General features: G+C 43.9%; 1 protein-coding gene across 2 annotated transcripts; it reads right to left on the bottom strand.

Moving 5' to 3' along the window:
- Positions 1-102: 102 nt before the first annotated feature.
- Positions 103-10,934, bottom strand: csrp2 (cysteine and glycine-rich protein 2). 2 transcript variants are annotated; one of them, XM_042317079.1, is made up of 6 exons: positions 10,791-10,934; positions 7,833-7,951; positions 5,675-5,843; positions 1,984-2,113; positions 1,334-1,427; positions 103-293 (listed from the first exon to the last, which is right to left on the bottom strand). In XM_042317079.1, exons 2-6 carry the CDS (start codon positions 7,942-7,944, stop codon positions 220-222), a joined length of 579 nt encoding a protein of 192 aa, XP_042173013.1. In that variant the 5' UTR covers positions 7,945-7,951; positions 10,791-10,934; the 3' UTR covers positions 103-219. The 2 variants fall into 2 exon arrangements, with proteins under 2 accessions (XP_042173013.1, XP_042173014.1); XM_042317080.1 differs by having other exon boundaries at positions 10,672-10,797.
- Positions 10,935-17,922: the final 6,988 nt, after the last annotated feature.

The raw sequence follows: 17,922 nt of genomic DNA, 5'->3' as shown, positions 1-17,922 counted from the left end.
TCTTCGAAGGCTAAATGTGTTCTGATTATAGCGATCAAAACATGTTGGTTCTGAAGTTCAGCTCTTCCCCCATGTATCTGCAAGGAATGTTTCACACTGAAGTTGTTTTTGGTATAGCTTTATTTATTGTAAATGGTAAATCCTCCCCCAGCCTTTAAAAAAAACTATGTAGCATAGGCACAGCAGTTTTCACAGTCAGAAATGCTTGGGTGAGCATCATTAGGCATGCACCAGAGCCCCAGCTCCCTGGCCATAACCAAATCCTTTGGGTCCAAAGTTCTTTGCGTAACATGCTGGGGACAAAGAACACAATGAGTATGGAAATGCATCCTAAAACATGTCACTTTGTCAGTCAAAGGGTGATTGTCATGGAGGAAGCTGTGTTAAATACAACACTGGTGAAGAAAAGTAACCTTACAATGCACTGTTTCCCTGTGAGCTGGCTGATCCAATGAGTTAATACACTGCAGAACATAAAGAGCCTGATCTCAATGCTGCGTGGGCGCTACATGAGACGCTACATTAAAAGCCAACTGATCAATCCGCCAGTTGGCTCTGGGTCCCTGAACATACTCAGGTTGTACAACGCATTTGACAAAACGTTTGTTCTTCACTCATGATTACACAGCGGCTCAATGGTTTTGTGCAAACAAACTGTTGTAGGACAGTTCTTACATGATATTACAACTGAGTCAGATTCACTGGACAAGTTGAGTGTTTGCGGGGCCTAAGATTCCCCCTTGAGCTTCAATAAAAGAACCCCTAAGTGCTTATGGGACTGTGTGCGTGCGCACGTACGTGGACAGCGATTAATCTATTGTTTAGCCAAAACATTCCAATGCCATTTGGTGTGCATGACCTGGAAAGAGGAGTCATTGTGGAAGATGGATTTGGAATGTTTAGGGCATTGTGACTTGAATTCTAGCGGTTAGATCTCCAGGTGACATGGACAGAGTAACAAAGGCTTAAAGTCCAGAGCCTTCCATCCTAACCCCAGGCACACAAACACAGCTAGAATACATGGCCTCCAATACTCTGCTAATAGTATGATGTTTTTGTTTTGCAGTGCTTTTATGTAACAGCTAGTTCTTTGTGCCTCAGGTATAATCATGTAATCTGCCTATGGTGGGTGGGGTTGGGTTCCTCCGCTCTGGTGACAGCACCGGGGTGAAGTGTCCTCTAGGTAAAGATCTACGATCAGCTTTCCCTCCCCCAATCCTAAAACTGAACCAAGATCAGCTTCTAGGGGCAACTTCACCCTACAACGGTTCCCTCACACTGGTGACCATGCAGGCCCAAGCCTGAAAGGGAATCTAGAAACCCGATGTCTCACCTTTGCAGTAGATCTCTCCATCTTTCTCTGTCTGGGTGGTAGACTCCAGGCTCTTCCCACACTTGGCACAGCGAAAGCAGTTCTTATGCCATGGCTGTCAAGATTAGATACTACTTTATTCATTACTGGGGAATAGGACCATCATATCATTGACTAGATTGTAAGAATGTATCAACTAGTGCACATTGAGGACAGATTCTAATGCTTTTCATTCCCCAGCAGTATACTACACAGGTACAAATCATACAGGCATTGTTCTAACAACACCAGATCTTATTATCAAAGGATTCTTATTGTGTTGCCATAATCCTTCACATACTGTACATTTCCTCTCATTGTGAGCCGCAGAATGCAGCGTAACACCAGTTTAAAGTCAAGCTAAAATCACATCAGCCTGCCATGACGTGATGGCCTACATCTGCCTGAATCCCCCCAGCCAGTCAGTCAGCACTGCAGACTTCTACACCAGCTGCCTGGAAACCAGCCCTCCAAATCCAGAGTTTATTAAAAAGCTTAAACCAGAAAAATGTCATTTCTGTCTTATGAATTTCCTGCAGTGAATCCTTGCAATAGTAAACCCACCTGTTTTCAATCAATGGTGGTCTCTACAGTTAGCTCAAAACCTTAATACTCTACACCCCCCCGCTCACCTTGCCTGCCCCCACGATCTTCTCCGCAGCGTACACTGACTCCCCACACCGGCCACACTTATCCGAGCCCCCGAACTTCTGGGCGAATTTGGAGGGGTTGGGGTTGGTGGTGGGTCTGTGACACTGGGTCCTGAAGGTGTACACAAACAAACAGCATTAGGGGAACAAATCCCCTCTGGTTTCTCTGGGGAGCGCATCAGGCCCCTCTCATCCCCAGGACCAAGGAGTCAGGCTTGGGTAGGTGCTGGGTAAACTCTGGGACCTTGGAGCGCTCCCTAACGAAGGGGAACCGCCTGCCCCACAGGCCCTGAATAGGAGGCTTTGTGCCGGGGACAGTGTGGAGAGAGAAGAGGGTCAGCAGGGCTGCCCAGGAGCCTGTGGTTAGGTTACATAACGGGGCCCTTTCATCATAACAACCACCTGATGCCAGACTGGGTAAACAGCCCTGTGTGTACAGTAGATGAGGTTACTGGCCATTACCACAGCTCTGACTGACTGGGAGGTTACTGGCCATTACCACGGCTTTGACTGACTGACTGGGAGGTTACTGGCCATTACCACGGCTTTGACTGACTGACTGGGAGGTTACTGGCCATTACCACGGCTTTGACTGACTGACTGGGAGGTTACTGGCCATTACCACGGCTTTGACTGACTGACTGGGGAGGTTACTGGCCATTACCACAGCTTTGACTGACTGACTGACTGGGAGGTTACTGGCCATTACCACAGCTTTGACTGACTGACTGACTGGGAGGTTACTGGCCATTACCACAGCTTTGACTGACTGACTGGGAGGTTACTGGCCATTACCACAGCTTTGACTGACTGACTGGGAGGTTACTGGCCATTACCACAGCTTTGACTGACTGACTGGGAGGTTACTGGCCATTACCACAGCTTTGACTGACTGGGAGGTTACTGGCCATTACCACGGCTTTGACTGACTGACTGACTGGGAGGTTACTGGCCATTACCACAGCTTTGACTGACTGACTGACTGGGAGGTTACTGGCCATTACCACAGCTTTGACTGACTGACTGACTGGGAGGTTACTGGCCATTACCACAGCTTTGACTGACTGACTGACTGGGAGGTTACTGGCCATTACCACAGCTTTGACTGACTGACTGAGGTTACTGGCCATTACCACAGCTTTGACTGACTGACTGGGAGGTTACTGGCCATTACCACAGCTTTGACTGACTGACTGGGAGGTTACTGGCCATTACCACAGCTTTGACTGACTGACTGGGAGGTTACTGGCCATTACCACAGCTTTGACTGACTGACTGGGAGGTTACTGGCCATTACCACAGCTTTGACTGACTGACTGGGAGGTTACTGGCCATTACCACAGCTTTGACTGACTGACTGACTGGGAGGTTACTGGCCATTACCACAGCTTTGACTGACTGACTGGGAGGTTACTGGCCATTACCACAGCTTTGACTGACTGACTGGGAGGTTACTGGCCATTACCACAGCTTTGACTGACTGACTGGGGAGGTTACTGGCCATTACCACAGCTTTGACTGACTGACTGGGAGGTTACTGGCCATTACCACAGCTTTGACTGACTGACTGGGAGGTTACTGGCCATTACCACAGCTTTGACTGACTGACTGGGAGGTTACTGGCCATTACCACAGCTTTGACTGACTGACTGGGAGGTTACTGGCCATTACCACAGCTTTGACTGACTGACTGGGAGGTTACTGGCCATTACCACAGCTTTGACTGACTGACTGGGAGGTTACTGGCCATTACCACAGCTTTGACTGACTGACTGGGAGGTTACTGGCCATTACCACAGCTTTGACTGACTGACTGGGAGGTTACTGGCCATTACCACAGCTTTGACTGACTGACTGGGAGGTTACTGGCCATTACCACAGCTTTGACTGACTGACTGGGACTGGGTTACTGGCCATTACCACAGCTTTGACTGACTGACTGGGAGGTTACTGGCCATTACCACAGCTTTGACTGACTGACTGGGAGGTTACTGGCCATTACCACAGCTTTGACTGACTGACTGGGAGGTTACTGGCCATTACCAGCACTGCTGACTGGGAGGTTACTGACCACAGCTTTGACTGACTGGGAGGTTACTGGCCATTACCACAGCTTTGACTGACTGACTGGGAGGTTACTGGCCATTACCACAGCTTTGACTGACTGACTGGGAGGTTACTGGCCATTACCACAGCTTTGACTGACTGACTGGGAGGTTACTGGCCATTACCACAGCTTTGACTGACTGACTGGGAGGTTACTGGCCATTACCACAGCTTTGACTGACTGACTGGGAGGTTACTGGCCATTACCACAGCTTTGACTGACTGACTGTGAGGTTACTGGCCATTACCACAGCTTTGACTGACTGACTGGGAGGTTACTGGCCATTACCACAGCTTTGACTGACTGACTGGGAGGTTACTGGCCATTACCACAGCTTTGACTGACTGACTGGGAGGTTACTGGCCATTACCACAGCTTTGACTGACTGACTGGGAGGTTACTGGCCATTACCACAGCTTTGACTGACTGACTGGGAGGTTACTGGCCATTACCACGGCTTTGACTGACTGGGAGGTTACTGGCCATTACCACGGCTTTGACTGACTGGGAGGTTACTGGCCATTACCACGGCTCTGACTGACTGGGAGGTTACTGGCCATTACCACGGCTCTGACTGACTGGGAGGTTACTGGCCATTACCACGGCTCTGACTGACTGGGAGGTTACTGGCCATTACCACGGCTCTGACTGACTGGGAGGTTACTGGCCATTACCACGGCTCTGACTGACGGAGGTTACTGGCCATTACCACGGCTCTGACTAGGAGCCTATCAGGTTATTCCCAGGTCTCTCAGAAATACAACTATGTAGAAAGAGTGTCATGCTGCAATATGAGTCTGGGCCCATATTCAAAATGCATTTCAGAATAAGAGTACTGATCTAGGATCATGTCCTCTCTGTCCATTATGATCTAAAAGGGAAATCTGATCCTAGCTCAGTACTCCTATGTTGATGTGTTCTAAACACAAACCCTGATTACAGTACTTAGTGTCTATATACGTTTATAGTTTATTTTGACAGATGTATAGGCACTCTAGTCTAATGTATCCTAGGCTGAACTCTGGAAGTTTACAGTATTCCTCAGATGATCAGGGAACCATTTGGATAACTGTTGAGCAACTATATGTCAGTGTAAATGCACATCAGCACCAATGCATTAATAATAACTGAACAATCGCGTCAGGTCTAATCCGACGGCTGAGTTTCCCTTTAGTCATTTAGCAGATGCTCTTAGCCAGAGCCACTTACAGGAGCAATTAGGGTTAAGTGCCTTGCTCAAGGGCACATTTACCTAGTCGGCTCAGGTATTCGAACCAGCAACCTTTCGGTTCCTGGCCCAGTGCCCTTAACCGCTAGGCTTTTGCTGCCCACATAATCTGCGATAGAATACGATTTCATTGTAACTTGATTTACCATACAACCACACAGTAACCAATGAACAGAAGAGAGGAATATGGTGTAGGGTGAAGTTGCACCTAGATGCTGATCTTGGGTCAGTTTTGCATTTCCCCACTAATGGTTAGGATTGGGGGAGGGGAAGCTGATCCTAGATCTGTACCAAGGGGAAACTCCACCCCCAGAGCTTTATATATACTACACACGTACTCCTCTGGTTTGATCCCCAGTCTCTCTCCACGGTCCATGCTGAGTGTCCCAGCTCCCTGACCGTAGCCGTAGCCCTTGGGGCCGTACTTCTTTCCATAGCAGGACTTGCAGTAGATCTCAGTGTCGTGGATGGCCACATTGTTGCTGTCTAAACCCTTTCTGCAGACCACTGGATAGGAAGGAAAAATAAAGCTGTCTGAATGACACATGGCATTGTAACTGGAGGGATACTGAATTGTCACAAGTTTCCCTAAAAAGGTCTTAATTCCTCAACGGTGGATTTAGTTTCTAAATGGGATATTATCCCTCATTCCAGGAAGGGGGGAAGAGAGAGTACCACAGTGTGACATCACAGCAGCAAGATCAGTGACCTGTTGCCACAAGAAAATGCAACCAGTTAGGAACACCATTGTTAATACAACCCATATGTTTATTTTGCCTTTTGTACATTGTGTAAATAGTTCTAGTTACAACACTGTACATATGACATTCATATGGAACTTTGAGTAATGTTTACTTTGATTATTTCACTTTGGTTTAGTAATGTAAACATATATTTCTCATCCCAATAAAGCCCATTGAATTGAAATAAGACGGAGTGAGACAGAGAGCATTCTTTCAGATGATGTGCATCAGGTGCAATCTGAAACAGTCATTTTATCCCCACTACCATCCCCCTCGGGCCCGGGTCAGGTTATAAAAGCATACAGGGGAAATAGTATGGGGGCTTCCGGTTTGAGTATGTAGGAGTAAGGTGGTTCCCGCACACATTTACCTGAAACTACAATTCACCTTTAACTCCAGATTAAAGTATTTTAATTTACAATGTTTAAGACAGTTTGTTATCTCTCACAACTTAATCTTCCTGTACAAGCAAAATCAATGTATAACTACCTCTGTATAACTACCATTTGATAAATGGCATCTAAATAGCATGGCTTCATTTATAAGGTGTTCAACAAAGCAAAACTGGAGGTAGGTGCATTATTAATGCCTAAATAGTACACTACCCTATGAGTCCTGGTCAGAAGTAATGCACTATGTAGGGAATAGGGTACCATTTGGGACCCACATATTGGTTCCCACTGCTCATTAACTCATCTATAGGTCTGTCTGTCTCTAAACAAAGACAGTTTAAGGAACCCACAAAAATAGTTAATTTGTGGGACAGATTGTTTTAGTGCTTGCTTTGATGGCAGAGTGTTAATCCACAGCATGTGCTCTGTGTGTACACTCCAGTCCAGGTCCCCAAAACGTCTTCTTCACTGAGGAGGTACAGACACACAATCTCATACGGCTAGAAGGACCATGTCCACTTACTATTTACTGAGCTATGGGATGAGAAACGCATCAATACATTGTGCATGATACACTGCATAGATAGGGGTCAAACTGAAGTTCACCAATCATATGACTTCCTCAAAGTATGGTTCCCATTCATATTAAAGTGAACAGAAAAGACCATTCAAGATGGAGGTTGGGCAGCGTGGGTTCACATGCCCTGTTCAGACACACCCTCTAGTCCCCTCAAACTCTGATCTGGACCTCGATCCAGTTCCATTACTTCTGTTCATTATTCCCTCTAATCAAGGACTGATTCACACAGGCATTCCAATTAGATTTTTTTTTTACCAATCAGATCGGAAAAATAACTGATGTGAAAAGATCTGATTTGATTGGTCAAAAGACCAATTAGTGGAAAAAACAAATTGAGCTGCCTGTGTAAACGCTGCCCAGGTGGGTGCAATTCATTGTCAGGTAGAACAGAAAAGCAGCAGTAGTCTGGACCTCGTAGGGTCAGATTTTAATACCTGCGCTAGTCTAACCCCAACACACTTGTAGATCTGATCTGAAATGATTGATTGATTGGGATAGGTTTAAGCAATAAGGTGAACCTTCCACCTGGCTTATCAGGAAGAAAGGTAGAATGACAACCATATTTCTGTGGCTCCTTACACCTGTTCAATCCTTTCAGAGCTCCACAATTGTCTGGGGCTTGTTTCTTGACATGGACAAAGCAGACTAACAGGGCCACCACGTTCAGTAGCCAAACATTGTTGAATATTTCAGATAGAAGGTTCCAAAATGTTTCGTCCTACTGAACGCACGCCACTTAGGCTGATCCAACACTGAGGAGAGAAAATGAGGTTGCACTCACTGCACAGGAAGCAGCATTTGTGGAAGCTCTTCCCATCACACTGCACCTCCTCTGCATGGTACACCGTCCCCTGGCATGCACCACACTTGTTACCTCCTCCCCAGTTTGGCATGTTTGTGCTATTGGAGAGAAAAATGTGCAGAGGGGATGAGAGACATGAGACTTTAAAAAAGTACTCTGGGTGAAGGTTCCCCTAGGTACAGATCTAGGATCAGTTTCCCCTCCCACAATCCTAACCGTAACCATTAGTGGGGGAAATTGACCCAAGATCACAGTCTAGAGGTAACTTCAGCCTACTCTGAAATGAGAAACACAGAGGAAGTTACGGGTTAGTCCTTCCTGTCCTGTTTGACACAAAACATCAGTGAAACACCTTCCTGGACCAATGAGATACAGGCACAAGACAACAACCCCTTCTGTGCTCAGGAAGTCCAAACAGAACAACAGGTGACTGAGTCGAAGTGAGGACAAAACAATAAGGCAGCTGAACACATTATGGAGGTTTCATAGGTTCTACAACACCTCAGAACAATGTTTTTCTAGGAGTTAGAAAATATTAATTCAAATGGCTTGTACAAAACAAGTGTGACCTATAAACACTGATGTGGTGGCCACATAGAATCTACATGACAAACTGATGCAGACAGTCATCATTTTACAGACCAGCCAGCCGTACACTGGTATTTGATTAGAGACACAAAAACATAATTTAAGATGTTACACTTCCATCTGCATTCCATGACAAGCAGAGGGTCCACTCTATTACTATGTAGTGCACTACTTTTGATATGGGCCCTGGTCAAAAGAAGTGAATAGGATGCCTTTTGGGACATAACCATGATGTCACCATCAAGAAAATAAAGAGTGCTCTTACTTCTTCATGAAGGAAACCACAGAGCAGTGCCGTCATTGATCAAGCATGAGGACGGCTACCGTGTGGAGTTCCCACCCTCCCAACGTTATTACAGACTGCACGACATGCCCAAACACAAGAGAATCAAAAGTTATCTCAGGGCGTATAATGTCTGTTCTTTCAAAAGAGTTTCAATGCCCTGCATCCAATATTTAAAATCAGTCTTGTGGTATGTGCATGAATAGGTTATTGGGAGTTTCACCACTTGGTTGTGCCTCAATGTTTTTAATACATCTACAGATTATGTACTTATTTTTGAGACATGGGAGAGCAGATTTGGGGTGAGGTTTAACCAACTGAAAAAAAGAGCAATGAAGCCTATTCAATCAAAAACCAAAGAGTTATTGAATAGGTATAACTTTGACATGTATGTGGAATCACATACAACCATATATATACAGGATATTTGCAGACGACAGTACGGTGGTAGGTCTGATCACCGACGAAGATGAGACAGACGGCTTACATCAGGGTTCCCCAACTGGCGACCTGCGGGACGATTTTATTCGCCCCCCAAGAAAATGAATACCCTAAATAAATACATTATTATTTATTTATTTAAATCAATTGTTGGACATAAGACCAAAAACAACAGTAAATCAACTCCAAGTGATTTTAATTTAGAACATCTGTTCCAAAGTAATTCCACACATAGATATATGTGATCGTAAACAAATGTAAGCAAGGTTTGAAATTATGTTTTAGTCAAATGTTATCCGTTTGAGCTTCTCGCGGTCAATTTCCTGTCTACAAATGATTTGTAATTATGTTCCACCTCCCTGACTATCTGCACAAAAAAAAAAAATTGAACCGCGACTGAATTTAGTTGATGATCCCTGGCCTACAGGGATAAAGTCTGACCTGGCAGTGTGGTCCCAGGACAACAACCTCTCCCTCAATGTCAGCAAGACAAAGGAGCTGATCGTGGACTACAGGAAATGGAGGACCGAGCACGCCCCCATCCACAGGGCTGTAGTGGAGCGGGTCGTGAGCTTGACGTTCCTGGGTGTCCACAGCACAGCACAACACAACACACCTCTTCCCCCCTGGAGGCTGAAAAGATTCGTCATGGGCCTTCAGATACTCAAAAAGTTAAACAGATGCCCCATTAAGAGCATCTTGATTGGCTGCATCACCGCTCCGTATGACAACGGCTTAGCAGCCGACGGCTAGGCGCTACAGAGGGTAGTTCATACGAGCCGCCTGCCACCCAGGACCTCTACACCAGGCGGTGTCAGTGGAAGGCCATAAAGATTGTCCATCCACCAGTTATAGAATGTTCTCTTTTCTACCGCACAGCAAGCGGTACCAATGCACCAATTCTGGAACCAACTCGACACCGAACAGCTTCTACCCCCAAGCCATAAAACTGCTAACTAGTTAACTAATACCTACCCGGACTAGCTGCATTGATCCTTTTTGCACCAACGATTTTTACTAATCACATACGCTGCTGTTACCGTTTATCTATCCTATTGCCGATAGTCACTTTATCCCTACATGTGTACATATCAATTACCTCATACCCCTGCACATCGACCCGGTACTGCGTGTAACGTTATATCGCCAAGTTATCGTTACTCATTGTGGATTTATTCCTTATTATTTAGTTATTTTTCTCTCTGCATTGTTGGGAAGGCCCGTAAGTAAGCATTTCACTGTTCGTCTATACATGTTTACGAAGCATGTGGCAAATACCATTTGATTTAACCATTTGTATTTCTGTTGATACATCTCATCAGATGTTGCCTAACCCAAGAACCTAGACAGACAGTACAGGAAACTGCTACCGTATAGATAACTCACCAGGCTAAACAGGTGTGCCAATTTATTTGGAAAAGTTTAATCAACCGTCCAACTGAGATATGAACCAAACCACTTGCCTGAGCCAAGACTAAAATCTATGCAACAAACTAGTTATTTCACCTGAGCGACTTGTCGTCGACCCAATCTATCTGGAGAATCCAACTGTTTCACGTAAATAAACTCTCCTCGTGCCACCAATATGGATTCAGCTCTGCTGCATAGAAACAAAATGTACCGACCTGTATTTGTTGTGGGAGAATCCTTCAATTTGATCCCAGCGTTTCGACGTCGTGTCCTTTGCGGACTCACCATACGACTCTGTTCACGGTTGTTTTAGAGAGGGGAGTGGTTTAGCCAAGCAGTGGAGGAGAGTTGTACTGTTTTACTCATTCATTGCTTTTAACCCAACATGTCAGAAATATAGCATGAAAGAATACCTGTGATTAGACCTGTCTGAGTTAAGCCAGATATCTGTTTTAATTAGAATGCATGCAGGAAACCATAAAGGTTAGAGTTGGTGTGTTGCATAGTGTCCCAGTAATAGCCTGCAGAAATTACAGCCCTAAAGTATACCACAGGTATGAAAAAACATGTATTTTTACTGCAATAATTATGTTGCTAACCAGTTTATAATAGCAATAAGGCACCTCGAGGGTTTATGGTTTATCCAGGCAGTCAGCGTTGTCCTTAAGAACAGCCCTTAGCCATGGTATATTGGCCATATATCACACCCTGTCGGGTCTTATTGCTATTATAAACTGCTTAGCAACGTAATTATTGCAGTAAAAATGAATGTTTTGTCATACCCGTGGTATACGGCCTGTAAAGTAGAATACATACAAGCCATCACATCACACTGAGACCAGCATGCATTACCTTAACTCTCTCACATAAAAATCACCATATTCAGTGACATAGCCTCATCAGTTTCATTTGGAAATGGTGTCCTATGATTGGTTGAAAATGTCATCCAATAGAATAGTAAGTCACATGAGTAGATCGTGCATTGTAAAGATGTGATCACCTGCATAGACCTGTGCAGAATGTATGTATCTGCAATATACCACTACACTGTTGTGTACTGTAGCTGAGTTGGAATGAAGTGAAAACTGTCAGAAACCTACATGTGGATCTATGGTGGCAAGGCTGAATGTCGGAATGTTAGAATCCACTGATGTTCAAATATCTGGTTTCCCACATCATAATGGAGGTTTCGTCATGGAAACAGAAAAGTGACAGGCACAGAGGCATCTCACAGGAGAGTATGCTCTTCAGATAAGGAGGATCCTACAGACAGCCTAGATAGAAATACACATGGTTAAGAGGCAGCCCTTTGAAACGGATACCAGTCTGCACACACTCACAGGCAGACAGTCCCTCCCTCTCTACACCCACAACAAGGCTATAACTTTTGTTTTAGGGACTCTGTACTTTAAATGTTCCTGCAGCAACCGAGTAGTACTGGGTCGTGCCTCTGTGGATGAGTTCACATGGTATGGGGTGAAGTTGCCCGTAGACACTGATCTTTGGTCAGTGTGTAATGTCCCATAAACTTCACCCTACTCCATTAGTTAACACTGTTGTGTAAAAATGAACCATAATGCTGAGCAAAGGCCTTTTCTGAGATATTTCCACTTCATCAAGATGTGGGTTGGCTTGGTGTGGGTGATATTTAACTTGTCTCAGGGGTTACATCCATTATGTAATCCCCCGCTCTGTGATTAATGTGACACACACACACACACGCTGCTAATACACTCATCCAACCTCGCTCTGCTCACATATGTGAATCATATTAGCAGGACATGGCAGTATGTTGACAGGAAAATGTATTCGTAAGTAGTAAAAGATGACTGTAGTCAGCCTCCCCTCTCATACCATAGTATCAGTGGTCCATATGTTGTCAGCCTCCCCTTTCACACCATAGTATCAGTGGTCCATATGTTGTCAGTCTTCCCTCTCATACCATAGTATCAGTGGTCCATATGTTGTCAGCCTCCCCTTTCACACCATAGTATCAGTGGTCCATATGTTGTCAGTCTTCCCTCTCATACCATAGTATCAGTGGTCCATATGTTGTCAGTCTTCCCTCTCATACCATAGTATCAGTGGTCCATATGTTGTCAGCCTCCCCTCTCATACCATAGTATCAGTGGTCCATATGTTGTCAGTCTTCCCTCTCATACCATAGTATCAGTGGTCCATATGTTGTCAGCCTCCCCTTTCATACCATAGTATCAGTGGTCCATATGTTGTCAGTCTTCCCTCTCATACCATAGTATCAGTGCTCCATATGTTGTCAGCCTTCCCTCTCATACCATAGTATCATTGGTCCATATCTGTAGTCAGCCTCCCCTCTCATACCATAGTATCAGTGGTCCATATGTTGTCAGCCTCCCCTCTCATACCATAGTATCAGTGGTCCATATGTTGTCAGCCTCCCCTCTCATACCATAGTATCATTGGTCCATATGTAGTCAGCCTCCCCTCTCATACCATAGTATCAGTGGTCCATATGTAGTCAGCCTCCCCTCTCATACCATAGTATCATTGGTCCATATGTTGTCAGCCTCCCCTCTCATACCATAGTATCATTGGTCCATATGTTGTCAGCCTTCCCTCTCATACCATAGTATCATTGGTCCATATCTATAGTCAGCCTCCCCTCTCATACCATAGTATCATTGGTCCATATCTATAGTCAGCCTCCCCTCTCATACCATAGTATCATTCCCATATCTTGTCAGCCTCCCCTCTCATACCATAGTATCATTGGTCCATATGTAGTCAGCCTCCCCTCTCATACCATAGTATCATTGGTCCATATGTTGTCAGCCTCCCATCTCATACCATAGTATCATTGGTCCATATGCCTCTCATACCATAGTATCATTGGCCCCCTTTGAACCTTCTGCCATACCATTTTTGCCATATTTTAGTCAGCCTCCCAAACATAAAGATATAAAACTGTATTTTTTTGTCAAGAATCCCCTCTCATACCATAGTATCATTGGTCCATATCATGTCAGTCCCCTCTCATACCATTTCATTGGTCCATATTTCAAACTTTTTTCACCAAATCAAAATAAAACTGATTTTTTTGTGAAAATTGGGACACAAAAAGTTGGAAAATTTATGTTGCTGATTCTTCACTGAAAAATTGGGCGTGCAAAATTTGCCAGTTTACAGTTTTATATCTTTATGTTTGAAGCCTGAAATGTGGCAAAAGGTCGCAAAGTTCAAGGGGGCCGAATACTTTCGCAAGGCACTGTATCTGTAGTCAGCCTCCCCTCTCATACCATAGTATCATTGGTCCATATCTATAGTCAGCCTCCCCTCTCATACCATAGTATCAGTGGTCCATGATGATAAATGCATCCCAGGGTCCGTATTCATAAAGGGTCTAAGAGTGCTGATCTAGGATCAGGTCTCTCCCTGTCTATGTAATCGTGTTTATTATGATCTAAAAGGCTAAACTGATCCTAGATCAGCATTTCTACTCTTAAGACGCTGGCCCTGGTTACTGGATCTGGAGGAGTCTAGTCATCAACCAGTGGTGAATCCTCCCTTTCTCTGAGGTCAGGGTTACAACATACCCAGAGATCCTCCCTTCTCTGAGGCCTCAGTACCCAGAGGCACCCTATCGTCAAAGTCTGACGTCAACAGGATTTTCTCTGTGTGGATCAAAGACGATGCACAATGCCTTGTAGTCAAATCCGACCTCTCAGGACTACGGTGGAGCACAAACCATTGTGTTATGGTTGGAATGTGCCAAGTATCTGAGATAGCGCCCAAGGTCTGTCATGTTGCTGTGTGAAGACCACAGCTGGCTGGGATTGTCATGGGTTGTGCACTTCATTTCCCCAGCTGGCACTGAGACTACGCTAGACAGCGTATGGAAAAGGGAGTGCAGTATAGAAAGGACCAGAGGAAATGAGTTTAGGAAACACACATGTCAAGCTGTCTGATGGCAGATATGTGGAGATTGGGAGCCATATGAGTTAGTGCAACCTGCGTTCTTGTTTTTTTTCACTCCAACCATCTGACTCTGTCGTGCAGTAGTTGGTCAATGTATTATCAGAGATGGAAAACTTTGAATTGAAAGGCAAACCAAATCTACAGAAAGATAAGACATTTAGTCAGAGGCACAGTTCACTGACTTGGTATTATTTATATATGTACACTACCGGCCAAAACTTTTAGAACACCTACTCATTAAAGGGTTTTTCTTTATTTTTACTATTTTCTACATAGTAGAATAATAGTGAAGACATCAAAACTATGAAATAACACATATGGAATCATGTAGTAACCAAAAAGTATTAAATACAATCTAAATATATGTTATATTTGAGATTCTTCAAATTGCCACCCTTTGCCTTGATGACAGATTTGCACACTTTTGGTATTCTCTCAACCAGCTTCACCTAGAATGCTTTTCCAACAGCCTTGAAGGAGTTCCCACATATGCTGGGCACTTGTTGACTGCTTTTCCTTCACTCTGCGGTCCGACTCATCCCAAACCACCTCAATTTGGTTGAGATTGTGGAGGCCAGGTCATCTGATGCAGCACTCAATCACTCTCCTTCTTGGTAAAATAGCATTTACACAGCCCGATTATTATTATTTGACCCTGCTAGTCATCTATGAACATTTGAACATCTTGGCCATGTTCTGTTATAATATCCACCCAGCACAGCCAGAATAGGACTGGCCACCCCTCATAGCCTGGTTCCTCTCTATGTTTCTTCCTAGGTTCTGGCCTTTCTAGGGAGTTTTTCCTAGCCACCGTGCTTCTACACCTGCATTGCTTGCTGTTTGGGGTTTTAGGCTGGGTTTCTGTACAGCACTTTGTGACATCAGCTGAAGGGCTTTATAAATAAATGTGATTTGATTGATTGGAGGTATGTTGGGTCATTGTCCTGTTGAAAAACAAATTATAGTCCCACTAAGCCCAAACCAGATGGGATGGTGTATCGCTGCAGAATGCTGTGGTAGCCATGCTGGTTAAGTGTGCCTTGAATTCTAAATAAGTCACAGATAGTGTCACCAGCAAAGCACCATAACACCTCCTCCGCCATGCTTCATGCTGGGAAATACACATGCGGAGATCATCCGTTCACCCACAAAACGCGTCTCACAAAGACGTGGTTGGATCCAAAAATCTCAAATTTGGACCTCAGACCAAAGGACACATTTCCACCGGTCTATTGTCCATTGCTCGTGTTTCTTGGCCCAAGCAAGTCTCTTCTTATTATTGGTGTCCTTTAGTAGTGGTTTCTTTGCAGCAATTCAACCATGAAGGCCTGATTCACAGTCTTCTCTGACCAGTTGATGTTGAGATGTGTCTGTTACTTATTTATTTGGGCTGCAATTTCTGAGGTTGGTATCTATAAGGTAACTCTGGGTCTTCCAATCCTGTGGCGGTCCTCATGGGAGCCAGTTTCATCATAGATACATGTGTTGTTGTGGGTGTAAGTAAGCTTGAGGAATAGGATATCATAGCGCTTGATGATTTTTGAGACTGCACTTGAATAAACTGCACTTGAAGTTCTTGAAATGTTCCGTATTGACTGACCTTCATGTCTTAAGGTAATGATGGTCTGTATTTTCTCTTTGCTTATTTGAGCTGTTCTTGACATAATATGGACTTGGTCTTTTACCAAATAGGGCTATATTCTGTAACCCCTCTACCTTGTCACAACAATTACTGATTGGGTAAAACACACGAAGAAGGAAAGAAATTCCACAAATGAACTTTTAAGAAGGCACACCTGTTTATTTAATGCGTTCCAGGTGACTACCTCATGAAGCTGGTTGAGAGAATGCCAAGAGTGTGCAAAGCTGTCATCAAGGTAAAGGGTGGCTACTTTGAAGAAACTCAAATCTAAAATATATTTTGATTTGTTGAACACTTTTTTGGTTACTAGAGGATTCCATATGTGTTATTTCATTGTTATGATGTCTTCACTATTATTCTGCAATGTAGAATATAGTACAAATTAAGAAAAAACGTTGAATGAGTAGGTGTTCTAAAACCTTTGACCGGTAGTGTGTATATATATATTTAAAAGTTTTTTAAAATTTCTTTCTCTCCTCTCTGTTGACTGAGAAAGGACAGTTCTGAACGGCTCTCCATGAAAGTCGTTACTGAACGCCAAGGACACCAACCAGTAACACGATACTGTAATGAACAGGTGAAAACCTCACAGACGATAACGTTGAATGGGTCTGTTACCATTATGACGCTCAAGCTAGGAATGGTCCAGGGCAATGCGTGGCGAATGGTCCCGTTCACTGCTATGGTTGAACTGCAATGAATTCTCAACTGGAGGGTAGAACATGTGTTGTTGTGGGTGTAAGTAAGCTTGAGGAATAGGAGATCAAAGCCTCTGAGAAGCAGTAGTGTTTCCATTGAATACACCTCTGAGAAGCAGTAGTGTTTCCATTGAATACACCTCTGAGAAGCAGTAATGTGTTTCCATTGAATACACCTCTGAGAAACAGTAATGTGTTTCCATTGAATACACCTCTGAGAAGCAGTAATGTGTTTCCATTGAATACACCTCTGAGAAACAGTAATGTGTTTCCATTGAATACACCTCTGAGAAACAGTAATGTGTTTCCATTGAATACACCTCTGAGAAACAGTAATGTGTTTCCATTGAATACACCTCTGAGAAACAGTAATGTGTTTCCATTGAATACACCTCTGAGAAGCAGTAATGTGTTTCCATTGAATACACCTCTGAGAAACAGTAATGTGTTTCCATTGAATACACCTCTGAGAAGCAGTAATGTGTTTCCATTGAATACACCTCTGAGAAACAGTAATGTGTTTCCATTGAATACACCTCTGAGAAACAGTAATGTGTTTCCATTGAATACACCTCTGAGAAACAGTAATGTGTTTCCATTGAATACACCTCTGAGAAACAGTAATGTGTTTCCATTGAATACACCTCTGAGAAACAGTAATGTGTTTCCATTGAATACACCTCTGAGAAACAGTAATGTGTTTCCATTGAATACACCTCTGAGAAACAGTAATGTGTTTCCATTGAATACACCTCTGAGAAACAGTAATGTGTTTCCATTGAATACACCTCTGAGAAACAGTAATGTGTTTCCATTGAATACACCTCTGAGAAACAGTAATGTGTTTCCATTGAATACACCTCTGAGAAACAGTAATGTGTTTCCATTGAATACACCTCTGAGAAACAGTAATGTGTTTCCATTGAATACACCTCTGAGAAACAGTAATGTGTTTCCATTGAATACACCTCTGACAGCTCATAGATCATATCTTAAACTCTCTTTATTCTATGTATTGAATGTGTACATCCTCTGTTCACTTTAAATACAATT

The sequence above is a fragment of the Oncorhynchus tshawytscha genome, unplaced genomic scaffold (genome assembly GCF_018296145.1).
Source record: "Oncorhynchus tshawytscha isolate Ot180627B unplaced genomic scaffold, Otsh_v2.0 Un_contig_172_pilon_pilon, whole genome shotgun sequence".
Classification (NCBI taxonomy): Eukaryota; Metazoa; Chordata; class Actinopteri; order Salmoniformes; family Salmonidae; genus Oncorhynchus; species Oncorhynchus tshawytscha.
Note: the sequence above shows the minus strand (reverse complement) of the source record. Positions and strands in the feature narration are given on the sequence as shown.

Bases quoted from the DNA above. Each gene is read 5' to 3' on its own strand.
- csrp2 (XM_042317079.1), bottom strand. From the start codon at position 7,944: ATGCCAAACTGGGGAGGAGGTAACAAGTGTGGTGCATGCCAGGGGACG. The intron at 5,844-7,832 runs GTGAGTGCAACC...CTTCCTATCCAG, and splicing joins CAAATGCTGCTTCCTGTGCA to TGGTCTGCAGAAAGGGTTTA. The intron at 294-1,333 runs GTGAGACATCGG...CTTTGTCCCCAG, and splicing joins TGGAGAGATCTACTGCAAAG to CATGTTACGCAAAGAACTTT.